A 16935-nucleotide genomic window follows, 5' to 3' on the forward strand; every position below is an offset into this window, starting at 1 on the left:
ATTTCATGGTGTTCTGATTTTGTGCTAAAGTGTGACAAGCGTGTGTGAGGAGAGGAGAGGACATTGCAATCACTATTGTCAGAAGGAGCAGGCCCTGCCATTCCTGTGCTTTGTTGACTTCCTCAGCTGGTCCTTCTGTATCTTCTTCTCTGGCTCCCCTTTCTGCTGGAAATTTTTCTCTCAATCTGCCCTGGAAATTTATGTCTTTTCATGACATACATTATCATCTCTGTGTCATGACCAATTGTCAGAAAGTTCACAGCTCCTATCCCAATGTTTCATCTAAGCTTGAATATCGTAGCTCACGTGGCTTTCTGGACATTTTGACCAGGATGTCCTTCTGTTAGGGACAAAATTAGAACTTCTCAACTTGCCCTTTTAAAACACAGTAGAAACTAAGCAAGTCTTTTTTTTTTTTTTTTTTCCATCTCGTTCTTGTTGCCCAAGCTGGAGTGCAATGGCGCAATCTCGGCTCACTGCAACCTCCGCCTCCCTGGTTCAAGCAATTCTCCTGCCTCAGCCTCCCAAGTAGCTGGGATTACATGCATGCGCCACCATGCCAGGCTAATTTTTTTGTGTATTTTTAGTAGAGACGGGGTTTCTCCATGTTGGTCAGGCTGGTCTCTCGAACTCCCGACCTCAAGTGATCCGCCCGCCTCAGCCTCTCAAAGTGCTGGGATTACAGGAGTGAGCCACCGCACCTGGCCAATAATATGTCTTTCATATAAACTCTTGTTTGTCATTTATTTCTCATAAAAGTGGATGGCAGGAAGTATCTCAGTATTAGATTTCCTCCCTCATTATTTGATTTCTGTTTAATTGAAAATGTACAATATTTCATTCTTTTATGCAGATTCCAGAATAGACACAGGTGGAAAGATGGCTCTTAATTAGGAAAAAAGCCAGGCCTACCCTGGAGCCTTCTCCCTGCTTCAGGCAGTACAGAACAAACACACAAACAACCAGTGTTGCTGTTTTTCTTTTTCGTTTTAAAAACAGACATCCTAGAGAAAACCAAAGTGAAGTTTAGGGACTAGAAAATAAATACCAGGTCAGATTTTCTTTTCTGACTTTTCTTTTCTTTTTCTTTTGAGATGGAGTCTCACTCTGTCACCCAGGCTGGAGTGCAGTGGCTCACTGCAACCTCCGCCTCCCGGGGTCAAGCAGTTCTCCTGCCTCAGCTTCCCAAGTAGCTGGGATTATAGGCGTGTGCCTGGCTAATTTGTTTGTATTTTTAGTAGAGACGGGGTTTCACCATGTTGGCCAGGCTGGTCTCGAACTCCTGACCTTGTGATCTGCCCGCCTCAGCCTCCCAAAGTCCTGGGATTACAGGCGTGAGCCACCGCGCCTGGTCAGATTTTCTTACCTTTTAATGATGTTGGAGGTGACAGGTTTTTCAGTCTGACACCACTTGCGAGGTGACAGACTTCACTTTCCTCATCACTTTGGAGAGTAACCATGTTTAACCTCTCTATTGGCTTAATGAAATACTCTACAGGGGTATAAAAGGGAAGAAAAGTTGAGTCATTAGTCTGTTTTATAAGGTCTGATTTTCCAATGAGCTTTGAGATGAATCTCATGTGAGGAAGAGTGTGTGGAGATGTATATTGGCTCACCAAATATTCTGGAAACCTTTTTTTTGTTTTGTTTTGTTTTTTGTTTTTTTTGAGACAGAGTCTCTCACTGTCGCCCAGGCTGGAGTGCAGTGGCGCAATCTTGGCTCACTGCAACCCCTGCCTCCTAGGTTCAAGAGATTCTCCTGCCTCAGCCTCCCAAGTAGCTGGGATTACAGCCGCCCACCACCATGCCTGGCTAATTTTTGTAGACATGGGGTTTCACCATGTTGGCCAGGCTGGTCTCAAACTCCTGACCTCAAGTGATCCGCCTGCCTCGGCCTCCCAAAGTACTGGGATTACAGGTATGAGCCACACTGCACGAGGCTGCTGGAAACCTTGTTCTAAGTAAAACTGATTAATGAAAATCTAGATGTACTCAAAAATGTTTTGTCTCCCTCTGTCAACCCTGCCCAACCAAAGGAACTGGTACTATTGATGTCTTCCATAGGATATAAGGCTTTACAAACATTTGATTCACAGTCAGATTATCAGAATGTATTACAGTATACAGAAACATGTATTTGTATGTATACATTCACATACCCACACTCAGATACAAACACATTCTGTGAGGCACTGTACTCTAATTAGGACATGGCTACATCAGAAAGAGATATTTTAATTGGTGAAGTTTGAATACTAAATGTGCCTAGTAATTTGGCTTCCTAGTACTCCAAAATGCATTATTTTTCTGTCCCTTGAGCCATTCATGCAGTCCTTGATAGCTGCAAGACTATGCTAGGTGAGGTGGAAATAGGAAGGTGAATAAAACCGAGTTCCTTATTTCCTAGAGCTCTAAGTCATGTACGCAAAGAGCTGGACTGCCAGGCAGTAAATGAGTGCCGTGTGACTGGACACAAACAGTAAGCACCAGAGTTCACATCAATACAGGACATATTTATTAAGGACTTTCTGTGCATCATATCCAGTGAAGGCTATAAACGTGAATAACACATGCTTCCGGCCCTCAAGGGGCTTAGAAATCTATGGAGACAGATATATAAGTAACCAATTATAACACCAGGATGAGTGACTTAAGAGCTAACGAGCAAAGAGTAGCATGTTGTGGGAACAGAAAATAACGATTAAATCAGACTTGGTGGATTCAGAAAGGCTTGATAGAGGAGGAAGTACTTTGATTGATCCTTGAAGGATGAAGAGATATTGTAAGCAGAAAGTGGAGGAGAGGCCAATGCAAAGGCACGGGAACCTCAGAGTACTTAGTGAGTTAGGGGAATGGAGCGGACCAGCATGGCTAAAGTGCAGGGGCTGGTATGTTAAAGTGCTATGTAGGGGACGTGGAGACGTGTTCAGAGAGCTAGTTTGGGAGCACAGCATGGAGGGCATTAAACACCATAATATGAAGACTGGACCTTATAGACAAGAGGGAAAGATCACAGATTTCTGAAGAGGAGATACTAGTAATCCAACCAGTCATATTTAGGAAGGTAGCACTGGAAGCAGCATATGGAAAAGGCGCGAGACCAGGACAGGGAAGACTATGTAAGGAGTTATAATAATGGAATGTCAAGAAGTGAGGATGGATAGAACCAGGTAAGTGGTTCAGCAAGGAGAAAGCAAATACTAAAGACATGGAGGAAATGGGGCCTAAGCAAGACAGTGATAGAAGTGACAGAGACATGGAGTACAGAAGGAGGGGTGGTTGAGGAAGGAGGATAATGCATGAAGTTTTAGATTTATTAAGTTTAAGGGAATCTGTGGAATAGTTCAGTGAGCAATTGGAAATATGGGTGTGGAACTAAGGGTGAGGTTAGGGTTCGACACACACATGAAGGCTGAGAAATAGATGAGTAAATGAAAACAACTGGGGAAAGAGTTGTTTCTAATTCTGGCAAGCTAGCAAAAGGAGAGGGTTAAGGATAGAACTTGAAGAATGTCCCAAGAGGAGTAGACCCAGGGAGAGAGCCAAGAAGCATCTGATGACTAGTCAGAGAGGGGAACAGGAGGAGTGTGGGGTCAGGGAAGCCAAGGAAGGATAGCATACTAAAAAGGGGGCCGTGTGTGTGTGGGTATGTGTATGTATTGGGAGTAGGAGAGTGGGGCTCAAGGGTATGATGTGGTCCCTGCTCTTTTATGCTTATTTCCCCTTTCAGGACCTCGCACTGAGACAACCATTCTTTCCATCACTCAGCCAGTATTAACTGATTGCCTCTAGGTGCTAGGAATTTTCCTAGGATTGGGGATTCAGGAGAGCACAAGATTCCCTGCCTCATGAAGCTCACATTCTAATGGGAGACAAACATTAAACAATAGATAAATACATTAGTAGGATAATCTCATAATGTAATTCAATTGTGTGAAATAAATAAAAGGGTGATACACAGAATGTACTCCTTACTCAGGTTCGCCTGTTGTCAGCCTTTGCCCCATTTACTATATCCTAGGTTCCTTCTATGTGTACATATTTTTCTGAAGCATTTGAATATAAGTCACACACATCACACCCTATACTCCCAAATACTTAAAACTCTGTATTTTCTAAAAATATTGACACTCTTTTGTTTGTTTGTTTTGTTTTTTTGAGACAGGGTCTCACTCCGATCGCCCAGACTAGAGTGGAGAGGCGTGATCATAGCTTGCTGCAGCCTCAACCTCCCTGGCTCAAGCAGTCCTCCCACCTCAGCCTCCCAGGTAGCTGGGACTACAGGCGTGCAACACCACACGCTGCTAATTTTTGTATTTTTAGTAGAGATGGGGTTTTGTCATGTTGTCCAGGAAGGTCTCAAACTCCTGGGCTCAAGCGATCTGGTCCCCTCAGACTCCCAAAGAACTGGGATTACAGGTGTGGGCCACTGCACCTGGCCAACACTCTCTTATATAACTAGAGTATAGTTATCACCTTCAAGAAACTTAACATTGGTTGGGCTCAGTGGCTCACGCCTGTAATCCCAGCACTTTGGGAGACCGAGGCGGGTGGATCACAAGTTCAGGAGTTCAAGACCAGCCTGGCCAAGGTGGTGAAACCTGGTCTCTACCAAAAATGCAAAAAAAAAAATTAGCCAGGTGTGGTGGCAGTTGCCTGTAATCCCAGATACTCGGGAGGCTGAGACAGAGAATTGTTTGAACCCAGGAGGCGGAGGCTGCAGTGAGCCAAGATCGTGCCACTGCACTCCGGTCTGGGCGACAGAGTGTCTCAAAAAAAAAAAAAAAAAGAAATTTAACATTGATACAATACTCTAGTCTACTGTCCGTATCCCAATTTTGTGAATTGACCAAATAATATCCTTTAGCATTCTCTTTTCTTCCAGTATAGGATCCAGTCCAGGATTATGTATCATATTTATTTTTTTAATTGAAGTGAAATTCAGCTAACATGCAATTAATTATTTTAAAGTATACAATTCAGCGGCCTGTAGTGCATTCACAATATTGTGTAACCAGAATCTCTCCTTAAGTTCAATTTTTAAAAATTAAGACACAAAAGACACTAAAGGGTTTTAAATAGAGAAGACACCTGATTATGTTTTAAAAAGCTCATAACAGGGCCAGGCACAGTGGCTCACACCTGTAATCCCAGCACTTTGGGAGGCCGAGGCAGGTGGATCATTTGAGGTCAGGAGTTCAAGACCAGCCTGGCCAACACGGCAAAACCCTGTCTCTACTGAAAATATGAAAATTAGCTGGGCAGTAGTGGCGTGGCGCATGCCTGTAATCCCAGCTACTCGGGAAGCTGAGACAGGAGAATTGCTTGAGCCCAGGAGACGGAGACTGCAGTGAGTTGAGATCGCTCCACTGCACTCCAACCTGGGCAACAGAGTGAGACTCTATCTTAAAAAAAAAAAAGCTCATAACAGATACTACATAAACATTTATTGAACAAATAAACAAAGTAAACAAATGTATAAAATTTAGAAATAATATTTACTCTGCAGTATTTATATTTACATATCGCTTTCCTTTAATCCATTGGCATCTTATAATGGAATTATTTAGTCTAAAATAATGATCATAGCAGTCATTATCGATTTAATGATCCATTATCATCTTTAAAACTAACTTGGCCAGAGAAAGTCTTCTCTATTTTTGCATCACAATCATCCAGAAAAAAAAAAAATTGATCTTTCCTTAAAAAGCAAGCTTATGTTTCTTGCTCCTTAAAAAAAAAAAGTTGAAACTTTGCCCTGTTCTCTCAGACAACCATCTGTCTCATTTCTCCTACAGATGTGCCCTCGGGGGACACATGGTCCTGTAGTCATGCTATTGAACAAGAAGTGAGAGGCAACAGATGCAGCACAGACTGAAACATGGATAGGGACATCTGAGCATCATTCATTCACCCAGGAGGCAGGGGTTTTTAGGAAGCAAGAGGAGTCTTTTTTGTGAAATGTCCCTCATCGTCACCTTTAGGTGGTGATTTTCTATCCTGCTACATAGAGACAGCAGCACCATAAGTCCTTTATTGCACCATATTCACCTCAACATGACACTGATCTCACACCTATATTCTTGTCTTTAAATTCAGTCGCAGAGGAATAAGTTTTGACCCTCTAGGTTTAGTAATATTAATACATGTTGTGCTTATCGCTGTTAAATCATCTTATCACTTAATTTGAGTCACAAAAAAATGAAGAGGCTTCCGATTCCAGGAAGAGAGAGTTGGTATGTTTTTCCCTATTCCTCCTGCTGAATATAATTAAAACCCCTAGACATTATGTGTAAAACAAACAGAAGATGACACTGAAGGTGGAGAGAAGTCAGACCAGCTAGGGACCTTAGGATCCAAGGAAAAACGTGGCAGTGGGTCCCATGGCAGGGCTTTCTTTTTGCCTCACATGTCCGAGACTTAGAGCTGAAGAATCTAGCAACTCAGAAACACCAAGGGAGTGCAAAGAAAAAAAGTCCCACTTAAAGCCTGTTCTATCTAGCCTTAATTCTCTACTTTCCAGCTTGTATTCTCTGGCCCCCACCCTTCTCCCTGCAATAAAATTATTTTCCTAAAAATTCCAACTGGCCTCCTTCATGCCATCACTTCACATTTCATCCCTGTGTATATCTGTGTAGCACGGGATCTTTGTTGATAACTCACTTCATACTAGAAATTTTACCTCTGGCAAAAAAGGAAAAGCTTTTTGAAAATAACATCAAAGTGGCCCTTCAGTTCTGGGCCTTAAGATTTGTCAGTGTCCTTTCATTTCTACTATAGTTACTTTTTTTCTTTTTTGGGACAGAGTCTCACTTGTTGCCCAGGCTGGAGTGCAGTGGTGCAATCTCAGCTCACTGCAACCTCCACCTCCCAGGCTCAAGAGATTCTCCTGCCTCAGCCTCCTGAGTAGCTGAGATTACAGGCGCCCACCACCACACCTGGCTAATTTTTGTATTTTTAGTACAGATGGGGTTTCACCATGTTGGCCAGGCTGGTCTTGAACTCCTGACCTCAAGTGATCTGCCCGCCTCGGGCTCCGAAAGTGCTGAGATTTAGGTGTGAGCTGCCACGCCCAGCCATGGTTATACAATCTTTAGCCAAGTCCAGTGAGTCCCAGGCAATGTTAAGTTCTCTTACAATCTGGAATATCAGATCCAATAATTCCTGGCTCCCCAGAACCCTCTGACTCTACAGGAAGCAGCCTGTGGAATAGCCCATTTTTGCTACCTTCTCTGAATGAAAACTTAAGTTAGGCAAAACAGAGTAAGAAAGAACCATCACTGCAGGACTTACTGAACAGGTTATTCCAGGTCCTATTTGTCTTTTCCTCAGACTCCGTTTGTTGGAAAACGAGTACCTTGTGATGTTCCAAGTTTTTAAGCAATTCTTCACAGTAAAATGGAATCCCACAGCTTCCCTCCACCAGGTACCTGTAGTGAAAACAAGGCAATCTGTTTACATTGAAGATACATCTTTTAGGAAGGAAAAACATTTAAGTCTTCTCAATCACTTGAAAATAATTTCTTGTCATTCTTCATTTGTGTCTGTTTGTTTTCAATTTTGAGGCATTGCTTTGTTTTTTTATTTCACTTTTGTGTGTATACAATAAGTGTGCACACGCTTTATTTATAGTTTTTAAAACAGACATTGGAAGGATAAACCAAAAACTAATCAAAATGGTTACCTATAGGATAAGGGAGGGAAGCAAGACTAAGGATGTATCTTTTTGGCTTTGGAAAGATATACATGTTCTATACAATTTAAACAGAGGGAAAGGGGGAGAGAGAGAGAGAGAGACAGAGAGAGTGAGGGCCAAATTGGTGCCTGGAGTGATCTTAAACTAGCCTTTGTTCAAGACATCTTTCTTTCAGAAGCACAGCAACCTCACTGCAGATACTAAGATGGGCTGTAAACAGCCAGCTAAAGAAGAAACATTCTCTATGTTGTTAAGGTGACTGCTGTCAGGACCCCAGGAGAGCCGGGCTTGGTGGCTCACGCCTGTAATCCCAGCACTTTGGGAGGCCGAGGAGGGCGGATCACCTGAGGGCGGGAGTTCAAGACCAGCCTGATCAACGTGGATAAACCTCATCTCTACTAAAAATACAAAATTAGCTGGGCGTAGTGGGGCATGCCTGCAATCCCAGCTACTCAAGAGGCTGAGGCAGGAGAATTGCTTGAACTTGGGAGGTGGAGGTTGCGGTGAGCCGAGATTGCGCCATTGCACTCCAGCCTGGGCAACAAGAGTGAAACTAGGTCTAAAAAACAAACAAAAACAAAAAACAAACAAACAAAAAAACCCAAAGGAAACCCAGGAAAGGAACCACTGAAAAGCTCAGAGAGCGCTCACCAGTGAGTCAGCTTTCCGCATCTGCCATAGACAGAGAACACCAATACCAGACCACACCATTGCCAGCCAGGTAAGACCTTGCTTAGTTGCAGGTCATAGTCTTTAACGCTTACCAGTTTGCCTTTCCTGTCACTTGCCCATAACAATGCTCTTCTTCACTGCAAGTTAATGTAAGTATACCCATAGCCCCCATGATGAAAGGGAAACAGAGCCTTTCACTAAGCAAAGTTGGAGAAGGTGTAACAGGGAGACAACATGGAAAAGGTGAGCAACATCCATCCTACCAAGCATCATGAATGGCCCCTTCAAAAGGTGGACCAGACCAAGCACAGTGGCTCACGCCTGTAATCCCAGTATTTTGGGAAGCTGAGATGGGAGGATTGCTTGAGCCCAGGAGTTCAAGATCAGCCTGGGCAACACTGTGAGACCCCATCTCTACAGAAATAAAAAATTTACCAGGGGTACACACCTGTAGTTCTGGCTACTCAGAAAGCTGAGGCAGGAGGATGGCTTGAGCCCAGGAGGTCAAGGCTGCAGTGACCCATGATGGCACCACTACACTCCAGCCTGGGTGACAGAGTAAGACCCTGTCTCAAAAGGAAACAAAACAAAGAAAAGAAAAAATTTTTTAAAGGTGGGGCCAGGAAAGATACTGGAATAGGCACATCAAAACACATACTAAGAAATCTGATGAAGTCTGGACCGAGGGAATGAATGCAGATGTCAAGAGTTCAGAATAGAAAGAGGTTACTTACAAGTCCAGTTCTTTGGGGATGCAGCTCACGTTGAGGTCAAGACAGATCTTGTTGGTGATGTCATTAGGCTGTACTGCACCAACGGTGATGTAGGTGGTGTTCCTGTTCTTCATTATGGCACTGGCAGCTGCACAGGGAATGTCAATGAAGGGACACAGGGACATAATGATGAAGATAGGAAGAGTCCGGATAAGCTTCTCCATAAATCTCCAGGAGGTCGAATCCACAAACTGGGCCTCATGAATGATAAAAATAATCCATTCCTCTTTCACTGTCTGGAAAAGATACAGAAAGAGAAAGAGAAAGAGAAACACTATAGGATGTCAGGTTTTTTTACATACGTATGGGTATGCATATGTATCCATTGAGTTTCCGGGTTTGCTTATGATGCAGCGAAAGAACTAAGTTCAAGTTTTTCTTTCCAGTAACTTTGTATTATTTTTTGTTCCATTAACTTAGAATTTGTGGCTATTTGGACAGAGCTGGCTGGAATGGACTCTTCGTCAAACCTTTGTGTAAAGATAGTGCAAATTTGGAGGATAGATGGAGTTTTAGGGGTACCCACAAAAGCCACCTGAAGTGCCCATTACATAAAAATAACTGGTTTGTTAAATATGAGTCATTTTAATCTATTGAACAATAAAATTCTCCTGGGGAAATCTACTTGACATTTATTCAACCAATGTATATTCAGCACATGCTTACTGAGCACCCCCTGGGCTAGGTGTTAAACAAAACTAGTCCTCGCCCTGCTGGCAGCTGATGCTATTCTAGTTTGAAATGTGGTATGTGTTCCACTTAAAAAACAGATCATGTGTCCCTTTTCTCACATAGACTACCCTTCCCTAAGTAATCTGAATTATTTATTCACTCATTAAGCATTTATTGTGCGTCTATGAGGGTCAGGTGCTGTTCTAGGTACTGGGAATACAGTCTCAAACAAAATATGGAGCCTACGTTTTAGTGTCAACCACTTATGTAACAGGCTCTGCCCCACCACTGTGTAAGGTGTCACAATGGAGAAAACCCACTCCCCAATTCTCACTGCTCCAGACTGCTAATGGCTGCTTTTTGTTTCCCTCTGAGAAGAGACAGAGTTAACCCATTCTTTCTCTTTGTGCTTGACAGTCATTACAAAGTGTTACAACCTGCCTTGTTCACATATACATAGGTCTACTCCTACAGCCCCATTCTGTCACCAAATACTTAGCCCTTTGCCTAGCCCTGAGAACAGTTTAATGAGGAGGTAAGCACTACATTGTTTTGATTTTGGCTGATATCTTTAAAAAGATGGGGAGATAGAAATGTAAGTTTTAACCTTAGGATAGCCTTGGTAATGAATTATTCATAAATTGAAGAGAACAAAGCAGGAACAAAAAAGCATAAATTCAATAATGAAACATTGGCCTGGTTTCTTCCAATTTAAAATGGGAATTGGGTTCTCTCTAATGTGGAAAAAAAGTCAACACTTACATTGTACTTACTATGTTCCAAGTACTGTAGGATACTCTTTACATAATTAACTCATTTAATCCTCACAACATCCATATACAGTGGTACTATTGAATCTATTTACTGAGAAAATTTGGGCACAGAGAGGTTAAGTAACTTGCCCAGGGTAACACAGATAGTTAATGGTCCAAAGACTTGTCAGTACACAATCAAGCACAGCTTTGGTAGCAGTTTCCAAACAAGATTCTGCTTCAGTACCAACTGAAAAGTTTCACAACAAAAGTAAACAACTAAATAGATTCCGAGGCCCAATCCACATCCTAGTTTTTTAATCTTTAGAGTTAGAACTCACAAATCCATATATTTAAAGGAGCTTCTTGTAAATACTTGTGATGCAAACAGTCTAAAGCCTGATATTTAGAAACTACTGATATTGTCTTGCCTATGACCTGAAGTGGAGAAGAAGAAAGCTGTATTATAAATATGATATAATGCCATAAACTTATATCGATCATCTATTATGTACAATTATGAGGCACATTGCTCATCAATAGTGATACAGAAATGTTAAGAGACTCTCTGTTCTTAAGAAGCTCACAGGCTGGGTGTGGTGGCTTACGCATGGAATCCCAGCACTTTGGGAGGCTGAGGTGGGGATCACGAGGTCAGGAGTTTGAGAACAGCCTGGCCAACATACTGAAACCCCATTTCTACTAAAAATACAAAAATTAGCTGGGTGTGGTGGTGTGTGCCTGTAGTCCCAGCTAGTCGGGAGGCTGAGGCAGGAGAATCGCTTGAACCTCAGAGGCGGAGGCTGCAGTGAGCTGAGACCACACCATTGCACTCCAGCCTGGGTGACAGAGCAAGACTATGTCACAAAAAAAAAAAAAAAAAAAGAGGCTCACGATCTCCTGAGGGAGAGAGAAACAGATATATAAGCAATGAATGGCAATATACCGTAATAGTATAGAGTGTATAGTATAACTAGAAATGTGTTCAAAGCCTTACAGAAGCCTGGTGGAAGAAGAGTTAGTCATGTCTAGTGATCTGGGGAAGTTCTCACCAAAGAGGTGACATTGAAAGATGAGCACCATTTCTCTAGGTTAAAAAGAAATCTTTTGGCTTTTATCTTGTTACCACTGGGACTTATTTCGAGGGTATAAAGTATGAGTTGGTGTGATTTGCATATACTCTGAGAATTATATGAAGGATGAATTGAAGCAGAGAGGTGTGAAGCACAGAGTTTTTTGGAAATCTATGGAAATAGTCCAGGAAAAGATGATAAGAACCTGGAACTATGGCAATAGGAAGGGAGGACAAGGAGATTCCAGAGACTCTCTAAGGTAAAAATAGTAGGACTTGGCCGTGAGTAAATGTGGGAATGTGGGTGACAAAGAAGGTAAGGATAACTTTAAATGATACAGAATGGCATAATTTGCTACTAATGAAATCAAGGATCAGGGTCAGGATGAGGAAGAAAGGGCACTATAGTAAAAAAATGAATTTGGCATTAGACACTCAACTCAGCGTGAATCACTACATCCAAGTGGAATATCTAGAAGGTTCTTAGGAATATGGTTTTAGTGTTTATAAGAGAGGTGGGGACTGAAATATAAATTTGGTGATCAATATATAGCAGACAGTCATGATATTACTGGGAGAGAGAGAGCTAACTCCTGTTGAGTGTTTCTTATGAAAGAGGCACTGTTCTAAGGGTTTCTACATATAATCTAGTCATTTAAACTTACATCTCAGTGAGCTAGGTACTATTATTTTCCTCCATTTGATAGATGATAAAGCAGAAACGTAGAGAGGGTAAGTCACTGCTTGAGGTTGCTCAGGTAGCAAGTGATAGGCCTGGGGGTTCAAATCTCAGTGGTCTGACTACAGGGTCTGCATATGTAACCACTTTGGTACATTATATCTCAACAAAGCATGAAAAAAGGAGGGCTGAGAGAGGCCAGACTCCTAGAAGTGATGTTAAGGGACTCTTTTCAAGGCATCTAAATTCTAAGCAGACCTTTAGCTTGAGGTTTGGAAGGATGGAGGAGAATGAAGTACTTTAGGATAAAGCCTTCATATACTGCAAAAGCCTCTTGCCAATGCAGTCAAACCACCTGGCTTCGTGGTGATTTGCCCAGTTTTCTTCCCCCAACTTCTTGACCCACAGATGCTCTTACCTGCTCCAAGATCTTCATAAACAATACTTCCAATTGGTTTTGCTTTTTCAAGGTGCTCATCCTGGAAATCTCCCGAGAAATAGGAAACTGTACAAAGAATTATGAGAATATGAAGCATGGGAAAATAGCAAAGGGAACTACTGGCTGTGCAACTTTGGGCAAAATACTCAACTATTCTGTGTCTTAAAATCCTCATGTGTTAGATAAGTGGTGTCAACCTTTTTGGCCCCAGGGACCAGTTTTGTGGAAAACAGTTTTTCCATGAACTGGGGCAGGGGGGATGATTTTGAGATGATTCAGGTGCATTACATTTATTGTGCACTTTACTTCTATTATTATTACACTGTAATATATGATGAAATAATTATACAACTTACTATAATATAGATAGAAGCAGTGGGAGCCCTGAGCTTGTTTCCTTGCAACTCGATGGTCCCATATGGGGGTGATGGGAGACAGTGACAGATCATCAGGCATTAGATTCTCATAAGGAGCATGCAGCCTAGATCGCTTGCATGCACAGTTCACAATAGGGTTCATGCTCCTATGGGAATCTAATGCTGCTGCTGATCTGACAAGAGGAGGAGCTTAGGTGATAATGTGAGCAACGGGGAGTGGCTATAAATAGAGATGAAGCTTCACTTGCTCACCCACTGGTTACCTCCTGCTGTGTGGTCTGGTTTCTAACAGGCCATGGACTAGTACCAGGGGTTGGGGACCCCTGTGTTAGATAATTCAGGAAAAGACAGGGCACAGTCTCTGCACTGGCATCACTTGTAGGAACAGAGAGACTTTGTGTCCCAGAGTAGCTAGCATAGCTATGATAGAAAGGTAAGAAAAAATGAGTCAGCAGGTGGTCGTTTGGATTTTTTTGAGTATGGTATTTCAATATACCTCTAATATGTGAAGAATGTGGATGCACATCCAAAGAGGATTGGGAGCCATTTACTCAGCATCTGGATACTCCAGAAATACAGACCAAAGAGATGCTGAGTCACAATGCACCAGAGAGGAGTTGCTGTGCCTGCCCATGGTTATTCGTGCGGAAGTATAATACTAGCTAGTTACCTGAACGTGGAAAATGTCATTAAGAAGACAGTAGAACTTTTCATCCAACAGTGTCATGACTTTATTTTGAAGGTTGGTCTGTCGTTCTTTATAATGTTTACAAGTGTCCAGGCCTAGGACATGGACCATGAGCATCTGGATGGTATAGAAAGTTTGATGGAAGCTGATCTTAGTTAATGAAATGGCAATGACCCTGTTTGTGAGAAAATCAAGAATCAGAAGAGAGTTTTTAAATATATATTTTTGAAAATAATAAAGGTTAAAGGAAAGTTCTGTCTTCTCATATTCAGCTATAATGATGGAGATTTTCCAACCTATCTGGCAATTGTTCTTTATTGCTGCTTCTGATATATATACTCCCTCATTCTCCTGTTCCTAAGCCCTGATTAATTTAACCTGGCTAATTCTTTCCTTTCTAGTCCTACTGCCACCCTATACTACCACAATAGCAAGCCACTCTGACTGGGAGCTTCCATTGCCTAACAGCATGAACGGAGGCCTCCTTTATGTGACACACAAGACTTTCCAGAGCCTCATTCTATCCTTTCTTGCCACTCTCTGCCGAGCAATCTACCCTTCACAACAGCAAACAGGTGAGAGTTCCCTGCACACCCAGAGCTGTTTCTCCTCTCCATGCTTTTGCTTATGCTGTCTCCTCAGCCCAGAGTGCTATCACTTCTCATTGCCCCTCATTTGATGTTCATCTTAAGTCTCAGCTCAGGTGTAGTCTCCTGGAAACTGTCATCAGTGTCCCAAGGTTGGCTACATATCCTTTCTTCTCTGAACTTCCACAATTCTCTATTGCATGTCTCTATCATTGCCCTCACTACATTCAACTTTTAATGTTATCTAATATGGTTTGGCTCTGTGTCCTCACCCAAATCTCATCCCGAATTGTAATCCCCGAGTGTCAGGAGACAGACCTGTTGGGAAGGGATTGGATCATGAGGGTGGTTTCCCCCATGCTGTTCTCATGATAGTGAGGGAGTTCTCATGAGATTTGATGGTTTAAAAGTTTGGCACTTCCTCCTTTGCTCGCTCTCTCCTGCTGCCATGTAAGACACGCTTTGCTTCCCCTTTGCCTTCTGTCATGATTCTAATTTTCCTGAGGCCTCCCCAGCCATGTGGAACTGTGAGTCAATTAAACCTCTTTTCTTTATAAATTGCCCAGTCTCAGGTAGTTCTTTATAGCAGCGTGAAAACGGACTAACACATTATCTCTCTCCTCCTCTTCTGTGAGAGCTCCTTGAGGGCAGAGAGCAGACTTTATTGATATTCAGGGCTTTGGCATTTGTTGACACATGTCCCCACAAAATTCGTATGTTAAATTCTTAGCCTCTAGGACCTCAAAGTGTGACCTTATTTGAAAAGAGAGTCGTTGCAGATACAGTTAGTTAAGATGAGACCATCCTGGAGTAGGGTGGGCCTCTAATCCAGTATGACTGATGCCCTTATAAAAAGGTGAAATTTGGACACAAACAACACACGGGGAGAATGCCATGTGAAATGAAGGCAGAGATTAGGGTGATGCTTCTACAAGCCATCTTTGAAACACCAAAGATTGCCAGCAACCATCAGAAGCTAGCAGGTGGGCATGAAACAGATTCTTCCTCATGGTCCAGAGAAGAAAAGATGCCTTGATCTCAAACTCCTACTCCTGAGAACTATGAGACTAATTTCTGTTGTAAGCCACCCATTTGTAGCACTTTTTTTACAGAGGCCCTGGCTAATGAATACAGCACTCAGTAGTTCCTGAACATAGTAGGAATTCAATAAATGATTGAATACATGAATAAACAAATGTCTTCTGACTGTTGTGAATTATCCCTTCAGCAATGGTAAAGATATTTTAAAACTGGCCTTTCTCAGGCCTAACTTTAATGTGGGATAGAGATATAGTTAAGAATATTATAAGATTAACAAGCATTTTCCCCTCATACTGTTTAGGTTAGCTGGGGAAAGGATATGAGACACCGTAATTATTGTCCTGGTCATTGCTACTGTTGTTGAATACCATACTATCTACTTCCATGAGGAAGTAGAATGGATTGTCCCAGAGATAGCCCTCATGATATTCCTTATATGAAAATAAATAAACAACGTAAGTATATTAGATCTGTCTTCCAGGGAAAAATCCAAAGACCTCTCATTCTCTATCCCCAGTCTCAGGACTAAACGGTCTGAACTAGTGATTCCCTGTCAGCTAGCTGGGAAAACTTACGTGTTTGTTCTGCAGACCAAATCTAGCCTTGATCTCAACATATAGGCCAATTGTCTGAATATTGGGATTACTTAGGAAACTTTAAATAACCAAGCCCTACCTGGCATTAAATCAGGATATCCATGGGTCAGCCCAGTTTCTCTTTTTCTTAGCTCTGTATGTTTATTGTTAGTTATTTATTTAGCACGAGTGTCATGGCATCCAATCATTGTAGGTTATGGATAATTTACATAAGGCAAGTTATAGGAAGGAGAGGAGCATCAAAATAAATCAGGATTCTATGGGTTCACACAGAACAATCATTCCAAGACACTCACCTGTGGTTCTCACCTTGGGCCAGGTACTCAATTTTCGTAAGTATCTGGCTTTTTCCATATCCCGGTAATCCCTCATACATTAAGACCTGGCTGCTGTTAGACATCAAAAATTTCTTCATAATACACATGAAGTAGTTGATCTCTTTATTACGTCCTGTTATTTTTAGTTTTAAAAGAGAGCAAACTCAATCAGCATAAAATAGTCTAGAGATATAAAAAGGCACATAGAAACATTCCTTCTAAAAATATCCTTGGGCCAGGCGCGGTGGCTCACTCCTGTAATCCCAGCACTTTGGGAGGCCGAGGCGGGCGGATCATCTGAGGTGAGGAGTTCGTGACCAGCCTGGCCAACATTATGAAACCCTGTCTCTACTTTAAAAAAAAAAAAAAAAATTAGCCAGACATGGTGGCAGGTGCCTGTAGTCCCAGCTACTCAGGAGACTGAGGCAGGAGAATCGCTTGAACCCAGGAGGCGGAGGTTGCAGTGAGCTGGGATGGCGCCATTGCATTCCAGTCTGGGCGACAAGCAAAACTCGATCTCAAAAAAAAAAAAACAAAAAAAAACAACTTGGAATTTCTCCATGGCATTGTTCAC

General features: G+C 42.2%; 1 protein-coding gene across 4 annotated transcripts in view; it reads right to left on the reverse strand.

Moving 5' to 3' along the window:
- ADCY10 (adenylate cyclase 10 (soluble)) overlaps positions 1 to 16935 on the reverse strand; it is a 98152-nt gene that overhangs the window by 35248 nt on the left and 45969 nt on the right. For all 4 annotated transcript variants that reach the window (XM_011979918.1, XM_011979917.1, XM_011979916.1 and 1 more), the window contains 6 exons: positions 16341 to 16494; positions 13803 to 13995; positions 12735 to 12821; positions 9103 to 9377; positions 7294 to 7430; positions 1367 to 1492 (listed from right to left, as the gene is read on the reverse strand). In XM_011979918.1, coding sequence (XP_011835308.1) covers positions 1367 to 1492; positions 7294 to 7430; positions 9103 to 9377; positions 12735 to 12821; positions 13803 to 13995; positions 16341 to 16494 — 972 coding nt within the window. The remainder of the gene's footprint in view (positions 1 to 1366; positions 1493 to 7293; positions 7431 to 9102; positions 9378 to 12734; positions 12822 to 13802; positions 13996 to 16340; positions 16495 to 16935) is intronic.

Source organism: Mandrillus leucophaeus, unplaced genomic scaffold (genome assembly GCF_000951045.1).
Source record: "Mandrillus leucophaeus isolate KB7577 unplaced genomic scaffold, Mleu.le_1.0 Scaffold207, whole genome shotgun sequence".
NCBI classification, from domain to species: Eukaryota; Metazoa; Chordata; class Mammalia; order Primates; family Cercopithecidae; genus Mandrillus; species Mandrillus leucophaeus.